A 17,077-nucleotide genomic window follows, 5' to 3' on the forward strand; every position below is an offset into this window, starting at 1 on the left:
GCAAGACCCTTAACCCCCAATTGCTCCCCAGGTGCCGCTCAGTGGCAGCCCACTGGTCCCCAAGGGGATGGGTTAAGATGCAGAAGTGAATTTCTCCATTGTGAGATCAATAAAGTTCAATTATTTATTTATTACAGAGTCCTAAAAAAATGACTTATTTCAAGACTTTTTTTCACATCTTAACCAGGGATGCCAATAATTGTGCACAGTGCATCTTATGGACAAAAACTGTACATGTAGCACCAGAAACAGTTGTGTATTTTCATACTTTATGTCGTTCTCCTCTCAGTGGTGGTTCTTAGTAAGAAACTCTTGATTTTGTTTGGAAATCGTTCAATGTACATTTTCTTTTTTTAACGTTATGTATGAATCCCTCCCAGAACTTCACAGTTTTGGTCTGTGCCATCTCCCGATCATGACACCTTGCAAAAATATTCACCCTCAGAATCCCATTATGTTTACACTCATTTGGATGGAAAAAATTGACGTATGTGTAGACATTGCAGTTAAAACTTTTTTTTTTTTTTTTTTTACTTTTTAAAGTTTAAAACTGTCTGCACTTCCCACCAATAATTACAAAATGTGAGTTAGTTTTAAAAGCAAGCCTCTTATTTAGGGTGAACACATCGTTCTGTTGTTTTTTTAGTTTTTCAATGTAATACAAAAAAATCTACAGAGAGCGGTAGGAACAAAAGCAACAGTAAAGTTACTCACTAAATGGACATTGTGTACTGTATGTATCAGAATACATTAAGTAATGGTACTGTATGTGTACAGTGTAAAAATAGAGAAAAATTATCTTTTGCTTTTCTTCACCTTTTTTGTTGCCAGGTGGTGTTTGTTTGGGTTTGTGACAGTGACGCAGGACTGAGAAGCAATGTAGGCTGGTCCGTTCCTTTCACAATGTCAGACTAGGAAAATAATATATAACACTGGTAAATATCAGTTATCTGCCATTACCGCAATATTAATATTGGATATTGATATCGGCCGCATTTTCATATCGGTGCATCAATTCTTTTACCTCATTTATCCCTATGGTCACTGCACATAGTGGCCAGGTAAACTTAGGACCTCGTAGAGCATTGTTTGTCTCAGTTCTAGTTTTTTCAATTTGTTTAATGCTTGCTCTAACTGAATAAGTGGTCGAGAAGCTATTTTCTTGTTGCAATTTCCTGGCTTTTAAAGGTTAACACATATTTGCCTTTTTGAACTGGGAAGGTTTATTGTCTTTCCCATTTAGAAAAAAGGAAATGGTCCTTTCTGTCACATATTTACACAGCAAACAGGAAGTCATGGATTGCTAACAAAAGTTTCAAGACTGATTGACTTAGCAGAAAAGTAAAGTGGGCATTAGTGGTACGCACTCTACTTTCAAATCAAGATAATAATTAATAAAGATTTGCGCACATCTCATGATAGGTGTCCCCCGCTGAGCGCATTACTCAAAAGCCAGTGAGTGTTGCGCTTCACTAACTGCTTACATTTATTATAATGAGTTGTGTGTTTTTTCTTTATTTTTATTTGTGGGAATTTATTTCTATAGCAGCAGGCGCTTTTTCATCTGTCAGATGTATTTCATGACGATTGTGAACTGGCTCCATTTAGATTTGAACAAGGTTACAGTTCTGTGTATAGTGCAACATATCAAAAAATAAATAATGGATATCTCAATACTGTGTGTATTTTCCAGCCTTTCCGTGTATTGCAGTGTCATTAAAATGCAAACCTCTATTTTTTTTGTTCCTCTCCAGAACGTCTTAATGATGCAAAATGAGGCCAATAAGTTTGATTTTAATGTGGATTTTTTTTTAGAACACACCGGGTCATAATTCTAAATAGTTGCTTGAATATGAAACTACTCAAATGAGATTTGGATAAACATCCATTAGCAAATTGCAAAGAAAAAAAGGCTTTCTATAACCTAGCTCTGGGTATAACTATGGTTGGGTACATGACCTCTTAGAGAAAGAGGTTTATGGTTTATTTTTAGAGGTTTATTTTGAAAAGTATGGAGCTGAACATAAATTCTTCTAAGTTGGGACCTGAAAAAGAAAATGTTATTTAGAAAACAGGTTTATTTTTCAGACCTGTTTGCATGAAATTTGAATTTCTTGAATAAGAGAGGTTTTTATATGGATCTCTGCTGAGGTTACTTCCATTATTTCATTTGCCACTTCTAAGTTACTAAATTAGAAAAAGGGCCCTTTTACCACTTTGTGGCCTTCTAGACCATTTTTAATCAACTAAAGAAACATATACATTATATTTTACATGTCTATGTTTTACAGATTTTGAATAACATCTGACCTGCCTTTGTTTAGATGCCAAAAATAAGTGGAATAGCTCTTCACCACCTCTCAAGTCCTAAAACTATTTTAATGTTATTTCGTTTCAAGATATGATTAAAATAATACACCTCATCTAGGTTGACATTTGGTACAGAATTGTCAAACATAAAAATTACCTGAAATGAATAAGAAATTGGAAAAAATATGGACATTTTAAATGAAAAACTTTTGAGTGTATTTCAACAATGTTTCATTAATATTAAAATAAGGGATTTATGGGAACATGACGTCAATGTTTCCAAAACCAGCTTTGATGTGCACTTGAGATCATTACCATTTTGGTAACTTGGGATGTTAAAAACAAAACAAAAAAACAAAACAAGAACCACCAAAGTTCTTAAGCCTTCGATAAACAGAAAGATGCTGGAATGTCATTGTGATGCTCAACAGGAAAGTTTTGCATCCTCATGAACTGAGAGAGTCCCGACCGACCAAGAGAAAACAGTGAATGTCCTGCCTCAGAATTAACACCTTCAAGCTAGGCTAAAATTTGCAGCTTTCTGCAAAGATAAAGTAAATGTTATCGCAACCTTTCATTGTCCACAAGAAAAACAATTGAGCTGTCGGGCCACAATGATGGAAATGTTTGGAGTATTTGGACTATTTTGACGAAATGTCAAGCATGGTGGAGGTGGCATTGTGCTGTGGGCCATTTTTACTGCCAAAGGTAACAATAAAGAAAGACATCTACCACCAACTCATTGAGCTTCACCCTGTATCAGCTGCTATTCCCTTGAAACTTGGACACAATGGGTTGCTTCAGCAGGCCAAGGGTTGCTATTAAAAACTAACTTTTGTATAATTTCTCTGCATTTTACAAAGGGACCTTTGCATGTGAGTATTCCAGTCTGTATATTTATGACCAAGTGTAGAGTTGAAAAAAAATCCCAACATATTCAGACTTGTGCGCCTGACTCCTGTTTCACACACAAAACAAATTTGAATAAACCGTCCGTCCGTCCGTCTTCTTCCGCTTATCCGGGGTCGGGTCGCGGGGGTAGCAGCTTCAGTAGGGAGGCCCAGACGTCCCTCTCCCCGGCCACTTGGGCCAGCTCCTCAGGAGGAATCCCAAGGCGTTCCCAGGCCAGCCGGGAGACATAGTCCCTCCAGCGTGTCCTGGGTCTTCCCCTGGGCCTCCTCCCGGTGGGACGTGCCCGGAACACCTCACCAGGGAGGCGTCCAGGAGGCATCCTGACCAGATGCCCGAGCCACCTCAACTGGCTCCTCTCGACGTGGAGGAGCAGCGACTCTACTCTGAGTCCTCCCCAGATGACTGAGTACCTCACCCTATCTCTAAGGGAGAGCCCAGACACACTACGGAGAAAACTCATTTTGGCTGCTTGTATCCGTGATCTCGTTCTTTCGGTCACGACCCAAAGCTCGTGACCATAGATGAGGGTAGGAACGTAGATCGACCGGTAAATCAAGAGCTTCGCCTTTTGGCTCAGCTCTCTCTTCACCACAACGGATCGGTACAGCGCCCGCTTCACAGCAGACGCTGCACCATTTATTTGAATAAACCATTTAGTTAAAAGTGGCCAACTTATTCGACATTCATGCTGATAGTGCGTCTATGTAAACCTCTAGCATCGTAGAGGTGTGGGGAGTGTGAGGGGTTGGGGGTGGGGCGCTCACGATTAGCCCGGAGCTGATCCCCTGGGAGCAGATGGTGACTGGTGGCTTACCTACATACTCTGAGTCTGTGGCCACGTTGCGAGATGCAATGCTGGCTTTAAAGAAGTCGGGGAAACGCGGCTTTTGAAAGGAGAATGGTAAGCAATGTTACCAAATTTATACAAGTAGAACAGCAGGAGTTTTCTTTATGGATAGCCCACCTGTCAAAATTCTACTGTTGGATTTCCCAATTGGTGAATGTTGGTAGCCTTAGACATCACTATAGTAATCTAGTCTTTACCACTAATCAATGCAAAATTTAAAAGAAGGATCTGAGCTTTGGGGCTTTATCTTGTCTGTGCTAGCTAACGTTTTGAGTGAACACCTTTGGTTTTTATCGTGGTGGTCTTGCGTTGTGTAAATGTTGACATCGACCAGCCCTTACAGACTGGGATCCCAGCCGGGCCGGACGTGATGCTGCTGAGCACTGCTGCTGTTCTGCTGATGCTCTGTGCACAGCGCATGCACGGCTCTGCCCTTCCTGCCGTGTCCTCCTATGACTTCACCGCCTACAGGATGCAGCAGTACAATCTGGCGCAGCAGAAGCATGGTAAGATCGAGCCGAGCACGCCGTACGTTTTGGGAGCAAAATCCATCCATTAATATTTCCTTTAATGCACCAATAAATCCCACATTACATCAGCTTAGACAAGCTTATCTGTTCCTGCTGAAGAAAAGCATCCCCACAGCATAATGCTGCCTGCCATGTGTGTCATTGTGAAGATGGTGTATGCAGGATGATGTGCTGTGTTAGACAGACATATGGTAGATGAATCTTTAAATGACATTTTTATGTATTTCTGTATTTATTTATTTTGGCTTTAGCTTATGGGAAAAGATATGTCTGATAGCTTTTCTTCCCCTCTCCCAACAGACTATTAAATGCAAATTTGAGCACTCAGTGTCACTTTTGTGCAGGAGGGAATTAACCATGTTTTGCAAAGAACAAGACCAAAATGTAATACTTTCCTCACACATTTTGTGCAGTTGTAAGTTCTATTTTCGTCCTCATGTAGTAGGGCATCACAAGTTCTAGAAGTTTGCCATTGACTGAAATGGTTTTGGTTTTATACCGGATGTAACACACCATCTAAAAAGTTCCACTTTTCTCTCAGTCAGTCCACAGAATGAGTTTTCAAACTGCTTGGGGATCATCAACATGCTGTGTGGGCCTTTGTTTTGTTTTTGGTCTGTAGCGATATTTCTCTTCGGACCTCGCCCATGGATGCTATTTTTGCCCAATCTCTTGCTTTATTGCGTAATCATGAACATCCAACATATGACGAGTAGGGAGTGAGAATGTGTTGCAACATCGGCCTTAATTAAGGCAAGTGTGAGACCTATAAAGCTACAAAAGTTGTTTTGGGTTCATTCACAAGCTCCTGGATGCGATCTTGGAGCCTTAAAATTTATTTTTAAACCTTTCTAGAATACCAGATGTCAGTGTTTTCTTTCATCTGTTCTTGAATTTCTTTCGATTGGGATTTATTATTGGGATTTATTAAGATCTTTCATTAGCCTACTTCATCTTGTCAGACAGGTTCTGTTTAAATGATTTCGTAATTCTACACATCTGGTAGCACTTTTCAGACTGGAAGACAGGTTTGGGTGGGTTTTCTCCCCGCCTAATAATTAAACTCATCATTGAAAGCAGCTTTTTGTATTTACTCAGGTTAACCTTGTCTGATATTGAAATTTATTTGTTGATCTGAAACATTTAAAAGAGGCAAAATGTCAAAAACCGAGGACATCAGTATGGCGGCCAACATTTTATTTGACAGTACTGCAGGACCATGAACTGGATTGAACCTTTAAATTAGGCAAAAGGAAGCTGCAGCAAAACTGCAAGTAAAGCATTTTTGAAGGTAATGTCTCCATTCAATTTGCCTCTCCTTATCTTATGTGAGGCTGCCGTGGAGCCATAGTTGTGGCGGAGGCACGCTCTGCAGATGAACCATCGCTGACCCGCCGTTGTGTCATCATGAAGATTCAGGACTTCACTGTGGAGACATACTTTGAGGCCCTGAGACAGAATGCTGCTGCTGTGCTGATCTTGTTGCCACAAAACATCTCCAGCGTCTCACACGAGACAGTAAAGGTAAAACCTGAAAGGTTGCTTTAACAAGATTTAATGGGATTCTGCAATTAATCGGTTAAAACACTTCTTTTACGTCTCAGTCCTTCATGGTGAGCGAGAATGAGGCCTTGCAGAAGGAAACTCTTATTCCAGTGTATGTTGTTCCTGAGGATGAACAGCTGCTCTACATGTATGATGAAGTGAAGCAGGCGGCCGCCTCACGGACCTCATCCATACTCGTCAGAGGTAAGACGGATAACCATACCTACTGTAAAGATGTTTGCGCTACAGAAGCGGGTGATAAAACTGTGTGGAAGCCTCATGGTGGATGTGAAGTTTGTAATAAATGGATTGTAGCGAGGCAAGAAAAAGGATTTATTTTCCCTAAACCTTTTTTTTTTTCTTTTTTTACTCTTGACAGTTCTCCGAAGTATGGTCACAGCTACAGCCTTTCAGCTCTTAGTGAGCAACAACAACGCCATTAAGGCTATCACTGACAACACCATAGTTGCATTGGAGGTAGGAGCAAAGTCAGGAATAGCCCAGTGGCTATGTGAACTTCAAATGGATCTTTTACACTTTGCTCCAAATCATCAGGCTCTAACGTCCTTCACCATGCCGCTCTGTCCTTCAGGGCGCGCTGCTTGGGACGGGAGAGGATGCTCCCACCATCGTCATCACCGCCCACTATGACTCCTACGGACTAGCTCCGGTGTGTTAGCTATTAAAACACACCATGAACAACTCCAACCTTGGTTTATACCTCCCCCGATTACAAACTCAGGCCTTTCAGTTTCAACCTGCCATTTATGCATAAATGTGTTTGTGTAAAACAGTGGTTGTCATACGGAGCTGACTCTAACGGCAGCGGAGTCGTCATTCTGCTGGAACTGGCACGTCTCTTCCAGAAACTTTACAGCAGCTCCAGCACCAGACCGCAGTGAGTTTCACTGTAACCGCGAGTTATGGCGAAGGCAGCTGGACGCTGGAAGAGCGGATTCCAGTCAACTCCGTCTCATTTTTAACCGACTTCACATGGAAGTAGAGATGTTTTACATTTGTTAAAAAGTGAAAGATGTATGTCAACACTTTATTGTTCAGTTAGTGGGTTAAAAGAGAAAAAGAAACATAACTGCTCAGTTACAACATACCGAGACTACCTAATTCAGTGAGATTTTGTGTGGTGAAAGCACAGTTACCATTTTAAATAATGAATAAACAAACTAATTTAATATATTTTCTTAATTTCTTTAATAACATTGTTTTAGAAGAAAATCAACTGATTCTGTCTCTTAGATCATATTCCCAAACAACCTAAATTATCTGTGTGTATTTTTTATGTATATTTATGAATCATGTTGTATGTGCTTGTAGTAGTTTTTGCTTTCACAGTTGTTGGGGGCTCCCATTTAAAGCATGCGGGCTCAAGTCCAGCCATTTTGTCATTATTGATGATAAGATGCCATCCAGTGCAAAGCTGTTCCTGGTCATTGTCTTGTTCATGGCAACCATAGAAAAAACTCTCTGCAGCAGCATTGGGGTGGGGAAGTACAAAAACAAGTCAGGAAATGGTGGACAGCCGTTTAAATCTGTCTGTATTTAGGTTTAATAACCTGATGTTAGGTACATATATACCCACACATTACTTACCCAATGCTTAAGTGATAACATGGTCCCCCAAAAAAAACCTTCAATGTCAAATGCTGTAGGATCTAATATAGGGATGTCCATTAACTGATAGTCAAGAAACTCCTCACTCAATTGGTCATGCTCCTGGTGCCCATGGAATGGAAGCAGCTCAGGAAATCTAGGAAGAACAAAAAGTACAAAAAACAAAGATTTTGGGAGGGAGAAGAAAAAGAAAAACAATAGGATTTGTGCGTCCAGTGTGTACCTGTTCACAAAGTACAATGCATCCTGAACATCACAATCAGACATCTGCTTGGGGCCCACAAACACGACATGCTAAAGCAAGGGGTCTCCGAAGGGCAGTTTTGCTAAGGCATACTCCACTGCTTGCACCAGAAAGCCTTGTGCTGCCTGCTGAATCACATCAGCCTGGTGTAATATCTCCAGCAATAAGGAGTCTGTTCAGTGTTGCTCTTGTTGTGAAACCAACACTAATCTTTGCTCCTAAAAATGATAGAAGGAAACACTGTTATCACTGTATTTTCTTAACTGTATTTTGCTTTTTTTTATTTTAACATGCCATTTGCAATACTTTAGTATATTTCAATGAAACATTTAATACCAGGTAAACACAAAGTACCAAGTACCCGAGAAAACATTTGATTAATTGGGGCCATTACACGATGCACATGGCCTAAATATGACCAAAATCAGATTACAAAATAAACAGGAGCTAGAAACAAGCCAAGAGTTAGGAGACTAAACCAGGATTTAGCCAAGAGAAAGGATTCTAACCTTTAAAAAAGCTGTAAAATAAGATTAAATAAAAGGGCTCAAAACCAGCAAAGTTTGGCACAGATCTTTAGATGTCCACCACCAGTGGACAAATGTTACAGCTGTGGTCATTATCAAGAAATATAAAATATTAAAACAACAAAAAGCCATAGGAAAAGTGAGTCAATATACAGGTGAACATGCAATCTGCAATAAACAAAGACTGAAAAAGCTTTAAGAAAAACCTCCTGGGAACATTTAGATATAATTTTCCAGGTTTGAAGTTTTACCTGGCAGTTGTTAGGAGGCGTCCTTGTAGGCATATTTGCAGGCATTCAGGGTCCGCAGCACCTCAGGTTTTAGAAATTTTGAACACAGCTTTCTGATAAACTCTACCATCTGCCAAAATCAAAACAAAATTCAGAGACGTCTAATGGAAAATTAAAATTGTTAATCACTGCCAAATTCATAACCATCTTACCTATTCATGCAGAAAAGAAAATCGATGACTGCTCCCTCTGTAGCAAAAGGTTCAGCGTAGTAAATGCTGGCAGAGTAGCTTGATAGAACAGAAGGTAAACTTCAGTCATGGGATATGAGAACATTTCCACAAGCCTGCAAAATCTAGGTTGTTTGTCATCTGTTAGAAACAACAGCAGGTTGTTGATGTTAAAAATGTAGTCTAACTAGTACAGAGTATTTTTGCATCAATAATAATGCAGCCTAATTAGTGATTTGAAGTAGCTTGTGAGTGGCCCAAACAGCTGCAGAATGCGTGTCATACTTAGCTCCAGGCTTAACCATCTTATTAAAATGTGTGTAAATATTTCCATGTAGTTGCTTCCGTGCAACTCACAAAATTCTGTAAAGAATATAACATTCAATGCAAACCCCCTACATGTTTTAGTACAACAGGGGTGTTAGTTTGCACATGCCTGAGAGGTACCCTTTGCCATTGCTGCTCCCCCCAAAACCATCGGCCGACATTAACAACCAAATCTTCTGGGTCGAATCCAGAAACCTGCATAGAGAATTGTTTATATTATTCCAGCATCCTACTAACTTTTAAAAAAAAATTAATTCAAGAGGCATGGTAAAGAGATTCAGCTTACTTTGGTAAATCTCTGCCCAGCTTGTTTGGCAGTGTTGTGTATAACATGGCAGGACATTATGCTGGACCATTGCAACAGCCAATTTGACCTCTGCTCTCCTTGTCTGCCATAAAGATCTAACTATTAAAACAAAGAATCATGCTTACATTCGAGAAAAGTGTATTCTTATCAAAATCAACAATGGCTACACCACCATCATGACAAACTACAATTAAGCAAACCTAATTATGCTTTTTATATCTATCATGTAGCTTTTCTTCTTGTGCTGTCATGCCTCCAACAGATGGGGCATAATACTGTGCTGTTCTGCTTGCTGTCTAAGGTGCTTGTTCTTTCCCCAGAAGCCCTTTACTTTTTATATTTCTGTTGACATCAGTAACACCTCGATGGGCCCATGAGTTTTCCTGTCTGCAAATACTGCACCAGTAAACGGAGCTGTTAGCCCCTACAGTAATAAATGGCCATTTCACTGTCCATTCATTTTTAAATGTACATTTGTAGGCGGCTGCCCCACAAAATGTTCTGCGTTTTGCCGTCTTTAATGTCTCAATAGGTCCCTCCTCATCTGTCTCACTTGGTCTTTGCACATCTTCTGTTTAATGTTTTCTTTCCTCGTTCACCTCCTCTCTTATCGTATCAGCTGCTTTGTTCTTCGTTGTTGACATATTTATGTTAGCGTTTGCATTCCTACTCTCTGTTGCCTCGTTTACGCTGGCCTTTTTAGAAAGCTGACGGCTGGCTTAAAAAAAAAACTCCATAACTGTTTCTTTGCCTTTTCCTTGTCTCTGACATCTTAAAAGAAACCAGACATTTAAATTGCGATTTCACTGATAAAAGAATCTGCAAAACTAAACTCGCTGGTACAACACGACTCACACGATAGTATGCGCAGGTCATTCAATAAAGTAGCAAAGTAATGGCGACAGTTTGTTTTCTGGATTCATTGGGCAGTTTCAATCATTTCAAAATAACAAAACATTACGACTTACCATTTAATTCGCAGGCAACACTGATCGTAGCGGAGTTTCACTTTGGATGTGAAGGGGCGTGCGGAAAACATCGCTTAGACTTAGACAATTTTATTGTCATTTTGTATGTACAGAGTGCATATAAAAGGGAATTTTGTTGCATACAGCTTACGACAGACTATTGAGATTGCAGTTGGAAAAAGATAACATTACAATATAAAGTGCAGCAGTGATCAGAATGTAGCAATGCAGGAGAAAAACAGTGTGCAAAACAGTGTGCAGAAGAATGTTCAACCAATTTTATGGTGCAAAAATAATGGTGCAAAAGGTATTAATATGAAAGGGCTCGATGCAGTGCAAAATAATATGGTGCAAAAAAGAGTGAGAAATTCAAAGTGTGTCGTGTGCAATTGATGAAATGCGCGTGTCATACGATCAATGTGAGAGTTGAGAGCTCTGGTCACATTGTCTTCAGAGACAAAAGGTGCTGGTAGTGCACACACATGGCACAGGGCGAACGTGTGCAGCACTGCATGTTTAAGGAGATAGCTGTTTTAGTTCAGGAAAATTTACTTTAAACTTTAACTTTTACACGGCAGTGGAAGCTTGAGTAGAATATTCTATCCCTCTTTGCCTTGAGTGCTCCAGTTAGGAAAAAACATTGCTTGTGAGTCAGGAAGCCACTCCAGTGTTGTCAATTACTGCAGGAGAAACAAGCAAGCAACTCTATAACCTCTACTTTGTAAACAGTATAGATGAACAAGCCCAAAGTCGCTGATGATAAGCAGACGTGGCAACACGACTTGAAGCTTGGAACACTGTGATGAGTTTTTCCGGAGGTCCCTTTTCCCCTCTACCATCATTCTTTACCAAATGTGAAGTCATCATGTTTAGACTTACTGTTGTAACATCCGTGATATCATATATTTATCATGCACTATTTTTGACAAGAAAAGCTTGAAGATCGGCTTTATCATTGCTGTTTAGCAGAAGCACGTTTAAGGAGCTGTTAGCCCCTACAGTAATAAATGGCCATTTCACTGTCCATTCATTTTTAAATGTACATTTGTAGCACGTTTTCCTATTTTACACATGCTGGTTAAATGTCCCTCGAGGATTGCCGTATGGCTGTAAGCTGGCCGGTGTTTTGTACAGAAGTCCCGCTGAGCCATGCAGCGACCCAGAAGCTCAGCTCCGAGCCCAGCCTCCTTCCACCTCATGTGGTGCCGGTGACAAACCATGAAAGCTTGGTTACACTACTAATTAAATCATTAGTCACACAGCGGCGTACTATTTACAGAAAAAAAATGCTAGTACCGGCATCTCTTTTTTTGAGCTCTGGGATCTAGGGCTGGGCAATATGGCCTAAAATCAATATTGCATTGTATTGAGTAGTTGACCTCAATAAAGATAAATGGACGATAACCCTAAGACACCCCCAGGCTACTTCACAGCCAGTTCTATTGATGGTATAATTCCCTGGGACAACAACAGCTAAATTGTTTTAATAGATGCAACTCCCAACTACACAAATTTCCCTCACAGTGCAAACAGGTTAAAGATTAAGTGATAACATTGCGCTCTTGAGCTTGGCAGCTTTAACTATGTGTTGAACCATTGTGTTTGCACCATTGTCAGACAAGGGCCTCTTCCTTGAAGTCTCATGCAGACAGCATTGTGCTTAAACCTTGTCCGACCACGTCCCCGGTGTCGGCTGGAAAATATGCCGCAAAGTGTACACGTAGAGCAGCGTCTTAAAGGGACATGACCATAGCTCACCTTTACCTGTAAAAACGACTATTCTTTTCATTTTTCTTAGGCACCGTTGTCAGATAAGCGTAGAGTAGCGTCATAATACAATGAAGAAAAAGTTATATATTTTCGTATTATTATCACGGCTGTGAACACTACTGCAGGCAAGTTCCTTTACCGTCTCCGTAGTGATAGCTCAACCGGTCATAATAGGATGGGCACAAACAGTGACAATGTGTTTGTCCTGCATTGTCAACTTTCCAGCTTTTCATGGTCCTTTTTGTCCCATTGGAAAATCCGCCACTGTCACATAGAGGGATTGCTGATTGACTGATGCTCTGTATCCAGCTGAAAAAGTTCAGATTTTACAATTCTATTGCCTACAGCTTCGGACACTTGAAATCTCAGGACGTGCCACTCCCAATGCGTGAAACCTCTCGATGCTCCTGGATGTGCGTCCACCATGGACTTTGCATTTAAACCAAACGTCATTGACGCTCGAAACGCGTTTAGTGTGAACCCACCATAAACCTTGTGTTTCAATATGGCATTCATTGGTAAGAATATAATGCTTTAAATCAAGATGTTAAATCCTTAAGTGAAAAGTATTCACACCCCTTCAGTGTTTTATTAGTTTATTGTATCTAATTCAGATTTTATGTGACAGACAAAAATGCTGATGCGTAGTAAATCTAAAAAGTGTGATAAGTGTTTATATTGAGCCCTATTTGCTCCTATTTTCACTATAAATACAATTGTGAAGGCCTCTGATGTTGGATACAGCACCATAAAGACCAAAATGGGAGGGTTTGTAAATGCATTTGCAATGCACTGTATCTTCTTCTGAATCAGCAGCTTGGTGGAAAACTATACAATTAACAAATGAGTAAGAAGATTGTAATTTCTGTTTCAGCTATAATTTACTGTTTTCCTTGACTGGAGGAGGAAAATACAACTTCCTTGGCACGAAGAGGTGGATTGAGGAGAATCTTGATCATGCTGGTGAGATTGCTGCTCTTTTACCTACTGATCCTGTAGGTTTTGAGCTGGAAATGTGCTAATATGAATAATAATAATAAAATAAATAAATCACCCTCAAGATGTTTATAAAGCCAAACCCTTCTCCTTCAGAGTCCAGCCTGCTTCATGACAACGTGGCATTCGTCTTGTGTTTGGACACTCTGGCCAAAGGTGATGAGCTGTACGTGCATGTGTCTCGCCCTCCGAAGCCCGACACCCCTCTGCACTCTTTCGTTCAACAGCTGGAGGAGGTAAGTGCTTTTATTGTAACTGTTATGAGTAAGGATAAACATGTCATGTCCGTATTAATGGTGTTGCTGTGGTTTTATCTCATGTTTACCCCCCCAGGTTGTGTTCTCCAGATTTCCCTGGGTGACGGTGGGATTGGTGCACAAGAAGATCAATCTTGTAGAGTCAACGGTGGCCTGGGAGCACGAACGCTACAGCCTCCGGAGGATCCTGGGCTTCACTCTATCTCATGTGGAAGATCCCAAATCTGAGCTTCGTGGCACTATACTAGACACAATGTAGGCTCAAAATACTTTTATCTTGTTAATTTAGAAAATACTTTCATCCTTTTGAAGCATATACATATATATTTTTTATATGATGATAATAATTATATATATATATATATATATATATATATATATATATATTTCATCAATTGCACATATATATCAGAGAAACTCATATAAAATGAGCAGGACAATATAATCCTATCCTCTGCATATCCTCTTCTAGGTCTCAAGTGGATTTTAGGAAACTTAAACGAAATGGCATCATCATAGCAGAAGCACTGGCCCGATATATGTACAATCTCTCAGACAAGGTGACTCAATGCAAAAAAAGTCATTATGCTCTGATTATGTGAAGGAAAAATATAATATTTATATTTTGATGTTTTAAAGTAATATTAATATGTGATTATTTTGCTTTAAGGGTTCACCAAAGGATATTCAAGTTTTTAAGGGTCAGTTGGTGAGTTGCTGTTTTTTTTATGCCCAATGTGCTGCCCTCTGTTGTTCATGCACAGACATTACACAGTGTTCGCATCTTTCATCAGCCCTGTTCTCTATTATCACTAAAATGTATTTATTGCTTGAATTAGTTGAAGCAATTAAAGTGCAATTGAAAATGCTTTATGGAGGAGTAGCTCTTTGAAAAGATAGATGCAAAAAATCTCCTAAATGACTGTCTGACATTAATACGCTTTTATTAATTAAGTGACATTTGATGTGTATCATTATAATGCCTTTGTGAACCAGCATCCATGTCTCCAACGCAGGACTTTCAGGACAGTCGCATGTCCAGTTTGATGTCCTTTTTGACCTCAGTGCCTCGGGCTGCCCAGCTGCTGCACAAAGAGCCCGGCCAAATCCTGCTGGTCAACTCCCTGGAGCAGGAGTTCAAGCACTACCTGCAGCAGGTCCAGAGACACACCTTCCGGCAGGACAAGAGGTGAAACTAATCACCGTGATCCCTTCAACGGCTCCGAAGCAACACAAAAACTTCATGACTAATGTTAATTCTTCACGCAGGGACCCTGAAATCACCTTTTTTGATCAAATGAACCAACCGATTGTGATGTACAGGTAAACATCTATGCTACCAAGACTTTTGCGCATGTGTGGAGTTTTATTTAAGGTTTTCGGAAACTAATGCAAACCTATTTTTAGGGTGAAGCCAGCGGCGTTTGATCTCTTCCTGGGAGGATGCATCACTGCCTATTTGGGGATTGTTTATTATTCAATCCAGGTTAGTTGATCTCAACAGCTCTTTGATATACTTGCACGACAGAAACTGAATGAAATCAATGTGGTCAGCACCAGTACTGTTTTCTAGTAACATACTGAACATACGGTACCTGGCAAACACACTAAACACAGCAAACACAAAAAGGACTCTGGGAAGTTGGACCAAAACTCTTTAGGCCTTCATGCAAACCGTGAAGCAGAAAACAAACACTACACGTCACCTGGAACACACCACACCCACCATGACAAATCTGCATGCTGTGGACGTGCTTTTCCTCAGCAGGGACGGGGAAGCGGGTCATAAATGATGGGATGATGGATGGAGCTAAATACAGATCAATCCTGGAAGAAAACCTTTTAGAGGCTTGAAGGGATTTGAGTCTGTGGCGGAGGTTCAGCTTTCCTAATATAAAGCCAGAGTTACAATTGAGTGGTTTAGATCACACCGTACTCATGATCAGTAGGTGTTTGTGTGTTTTTTGCTCTAAGGGTTTCAGCAGTAAGAGACTTACCACAAAATACTTGCAGCTGCACTGCAAAAATGGACCTAAAAATAAGTAAAATGTTCTTAAAATTAGTGTTTTTGTCCTGGATTTGAGCAGGTAAATAATATTATCTGCCAATGGAACGAGCATTTTGACCCCTAAAATAAGATAATTAGACATACTGCACTTGAAATAAGATGATGGAGATGAGTTGTTCATATTTTAAGTGCAAAAATCTCATTCCATTGGCAGATGATCTTATTTACCTGCTCAGATCAAAGACAGATGCACTCATTTTAAGAAAATTTTACTTATTTTTAGTTCCGTTTTTGCAGTGTGTCACTGGAGGGAAAGGTTGTTTGAAGTATGGAGGGGCTAAATTCAAATGTACTGCATGCTTTTCCGATTTAATTTGTTAAATAGTGGGAAACCCTGAATCCTTCCCCATCATAGCTTAACAATCATGCTCTGCTTTGTGTTAGTCTATATAATCACCGCAAAATGCATGCTTCACTCCATACTGGAAGGAAATACAGCGTTACATTTCAATCCTTTTTTTTTTACCACAACTTCAGTCGCTAATTATTTTAGAGATTGGGATTGATGGCAACAATTTTAAACATTGTAAACAGAGTTTTCATTTTATGTGGTGAATAAGATTGCTCGCAGTTGTTAAATATTAACCTAAAGTGAGCTGCATGTCAGGCAATCCAACTACAGCCGTTTACACCCGTATGTAAAAGTATGGTAATATTTCCAAGGTTCCCTGTTCCTGGTGAAGAAGAAGCATCCCCACAGCATGATACTGCCACCTCCTCAGTTAGGTGAGGAACTGAACAGTGAAATGTTCAGATCTGAGATTGTTGCTTTATAACCAAACCTCGCTTTAATCTTCTCTACAGCTAAGATAAATGACACAAAGACTCTGCTTTATTAATTATGTGACTTCTGGGTAGTTTGACTGTTTATCAGGGGTGTCAGAATAGAGGGGGCTGAATAAAAGTTTGTGTGGCACTTTTCAGATTTTCAATAAATTACTTTTTTGTCCAGTTCACCAATATGCAGTCATTTACAAGGGGTTGTTTTTCCTCTTACGTTTATAGGATTAAAATAAGATGCATAAAGTTTTTTGCCTGTTATCTCTTGCAGAATTTTGGGCATCTATACACTAAACTCAAAGCTGCAGTGAAAACCAAGCATCAGTGAAAGCTTCAAGGCTTCCACCTTTCCTGAGCTCATGATGGACGTCCGCTTCACAAGCTGAGCAGAACACTGAGGCGATCCAGCATGAATTTTCTCACAGTGAAAGAAAAAGTGTGCATTTGTTTTGTGCTGTGTCAGATGTTCAAAAATGTTTGTATGCTGTTCTTTTTTTTTTTTTTTTTTTTAGAAAGGACTTTCTTGGAATTCTTGAAAGCATAAAAATCAAGAAATAAAAGTGTTTGTTATCAAAACTGTCAACACCGTTGAGTGACTGG

The 17,077-nt window shown here is 39.9% G+C and overlaps 1 protein-coding gene across 3 annotated transcripts; it reads left to right on the forward strand.

The window, feature by feature from the left end:
• Positions 1 to 4,025: 4,025 nt before the first annotated feature.
• zgc:109965 (M28_nicalin_like domain-containing protein) lies at positions 4,026 to 17,060 on the forward strand. Of its 3 annotated transcripts, none has more exons than XM_036124744.1 (16): positions 4,026 to 4,123; positions 4,404 to 4,575; positions 5,933 to 6,123; positions 6,204 to 6,348; positions 6,524 to 6,621; positions 6,737 to 6,814; positions 6,939 to 7,042; positions 13,251 to 13,339; positions 13,469 to 13,608; positions 13,706 to 13,884; positions 14,102 to 14,189; positions 14,300 to 14,338; positions 14,646 to 14,818; positions 14,899 to 14,952; positions 15,037 to 15,115; positions 16,749 to 17,060. In XM_036124744.1, the coding sequence occupies exons 1-16, from the start codon at positions 4,121 to 4,123 to the stop codon at positions 16,803 to 16,805; spliced, it is 1,689 nt and encodes a 562-aa protein (XP_035980637.1). In that variant the 5' UTR covers positions 4,026 to 4,120; the 3' UTR covers positions 16,806 to 17,060. The 3 variants fall into 3 exon arrangements, with proteins under 3 accessions (XP_035980637.1, XP_035980639.1, XP_035980638.1); XM_036124746.1 differs by lacking the exon at positions 16,749 to 17,060 and adding an exon at positions 16,361 to 16,440; XM_036124745.1 differs by having other exon boundaries at positions 4,031 to 4,123; positions 4,413 to 4,575.
• The last annotated feature ends 17 nt before the right edge of the window (positions 17,061 to 17,077 follow it).

Source organism: Fundulus heteroclitus, chromosome 20 (assembly GCF_011125445.2).
Source record: "Fundulus heteroclitus isolate FHET01 chromosome 20, MU-UCD_Fhet_4.1, whole genome shotgun sequence".
Taxonomy (NCBI): Eukaryota; Metazoa; Chordata; class Actinopteri; order Cyprinodontiformes; family Fundulidae; genus Fundulus; species Fundulus heteroclitus.

Bases quoted from the DNA above. Each gene is read 5' to 3' on its own strand.
- zgc:109965 (XM_036124744.1), top strand. The intron at 4,576-5,932 runs GTAAGATCGAGC...ATCTTATGTGAG, and splicing joins TCTGGCGCAGCAGAAGCATG to GCTGCCGTGGAGCCATAGTT. The intron at 6,622-6,736 runs GTAGGAGCAAAG...TCTGTCCTTCAG, and splicing joins ACACCATAGTTGCATTGGAG to GGCGCGCTGCTTGGGACGGG.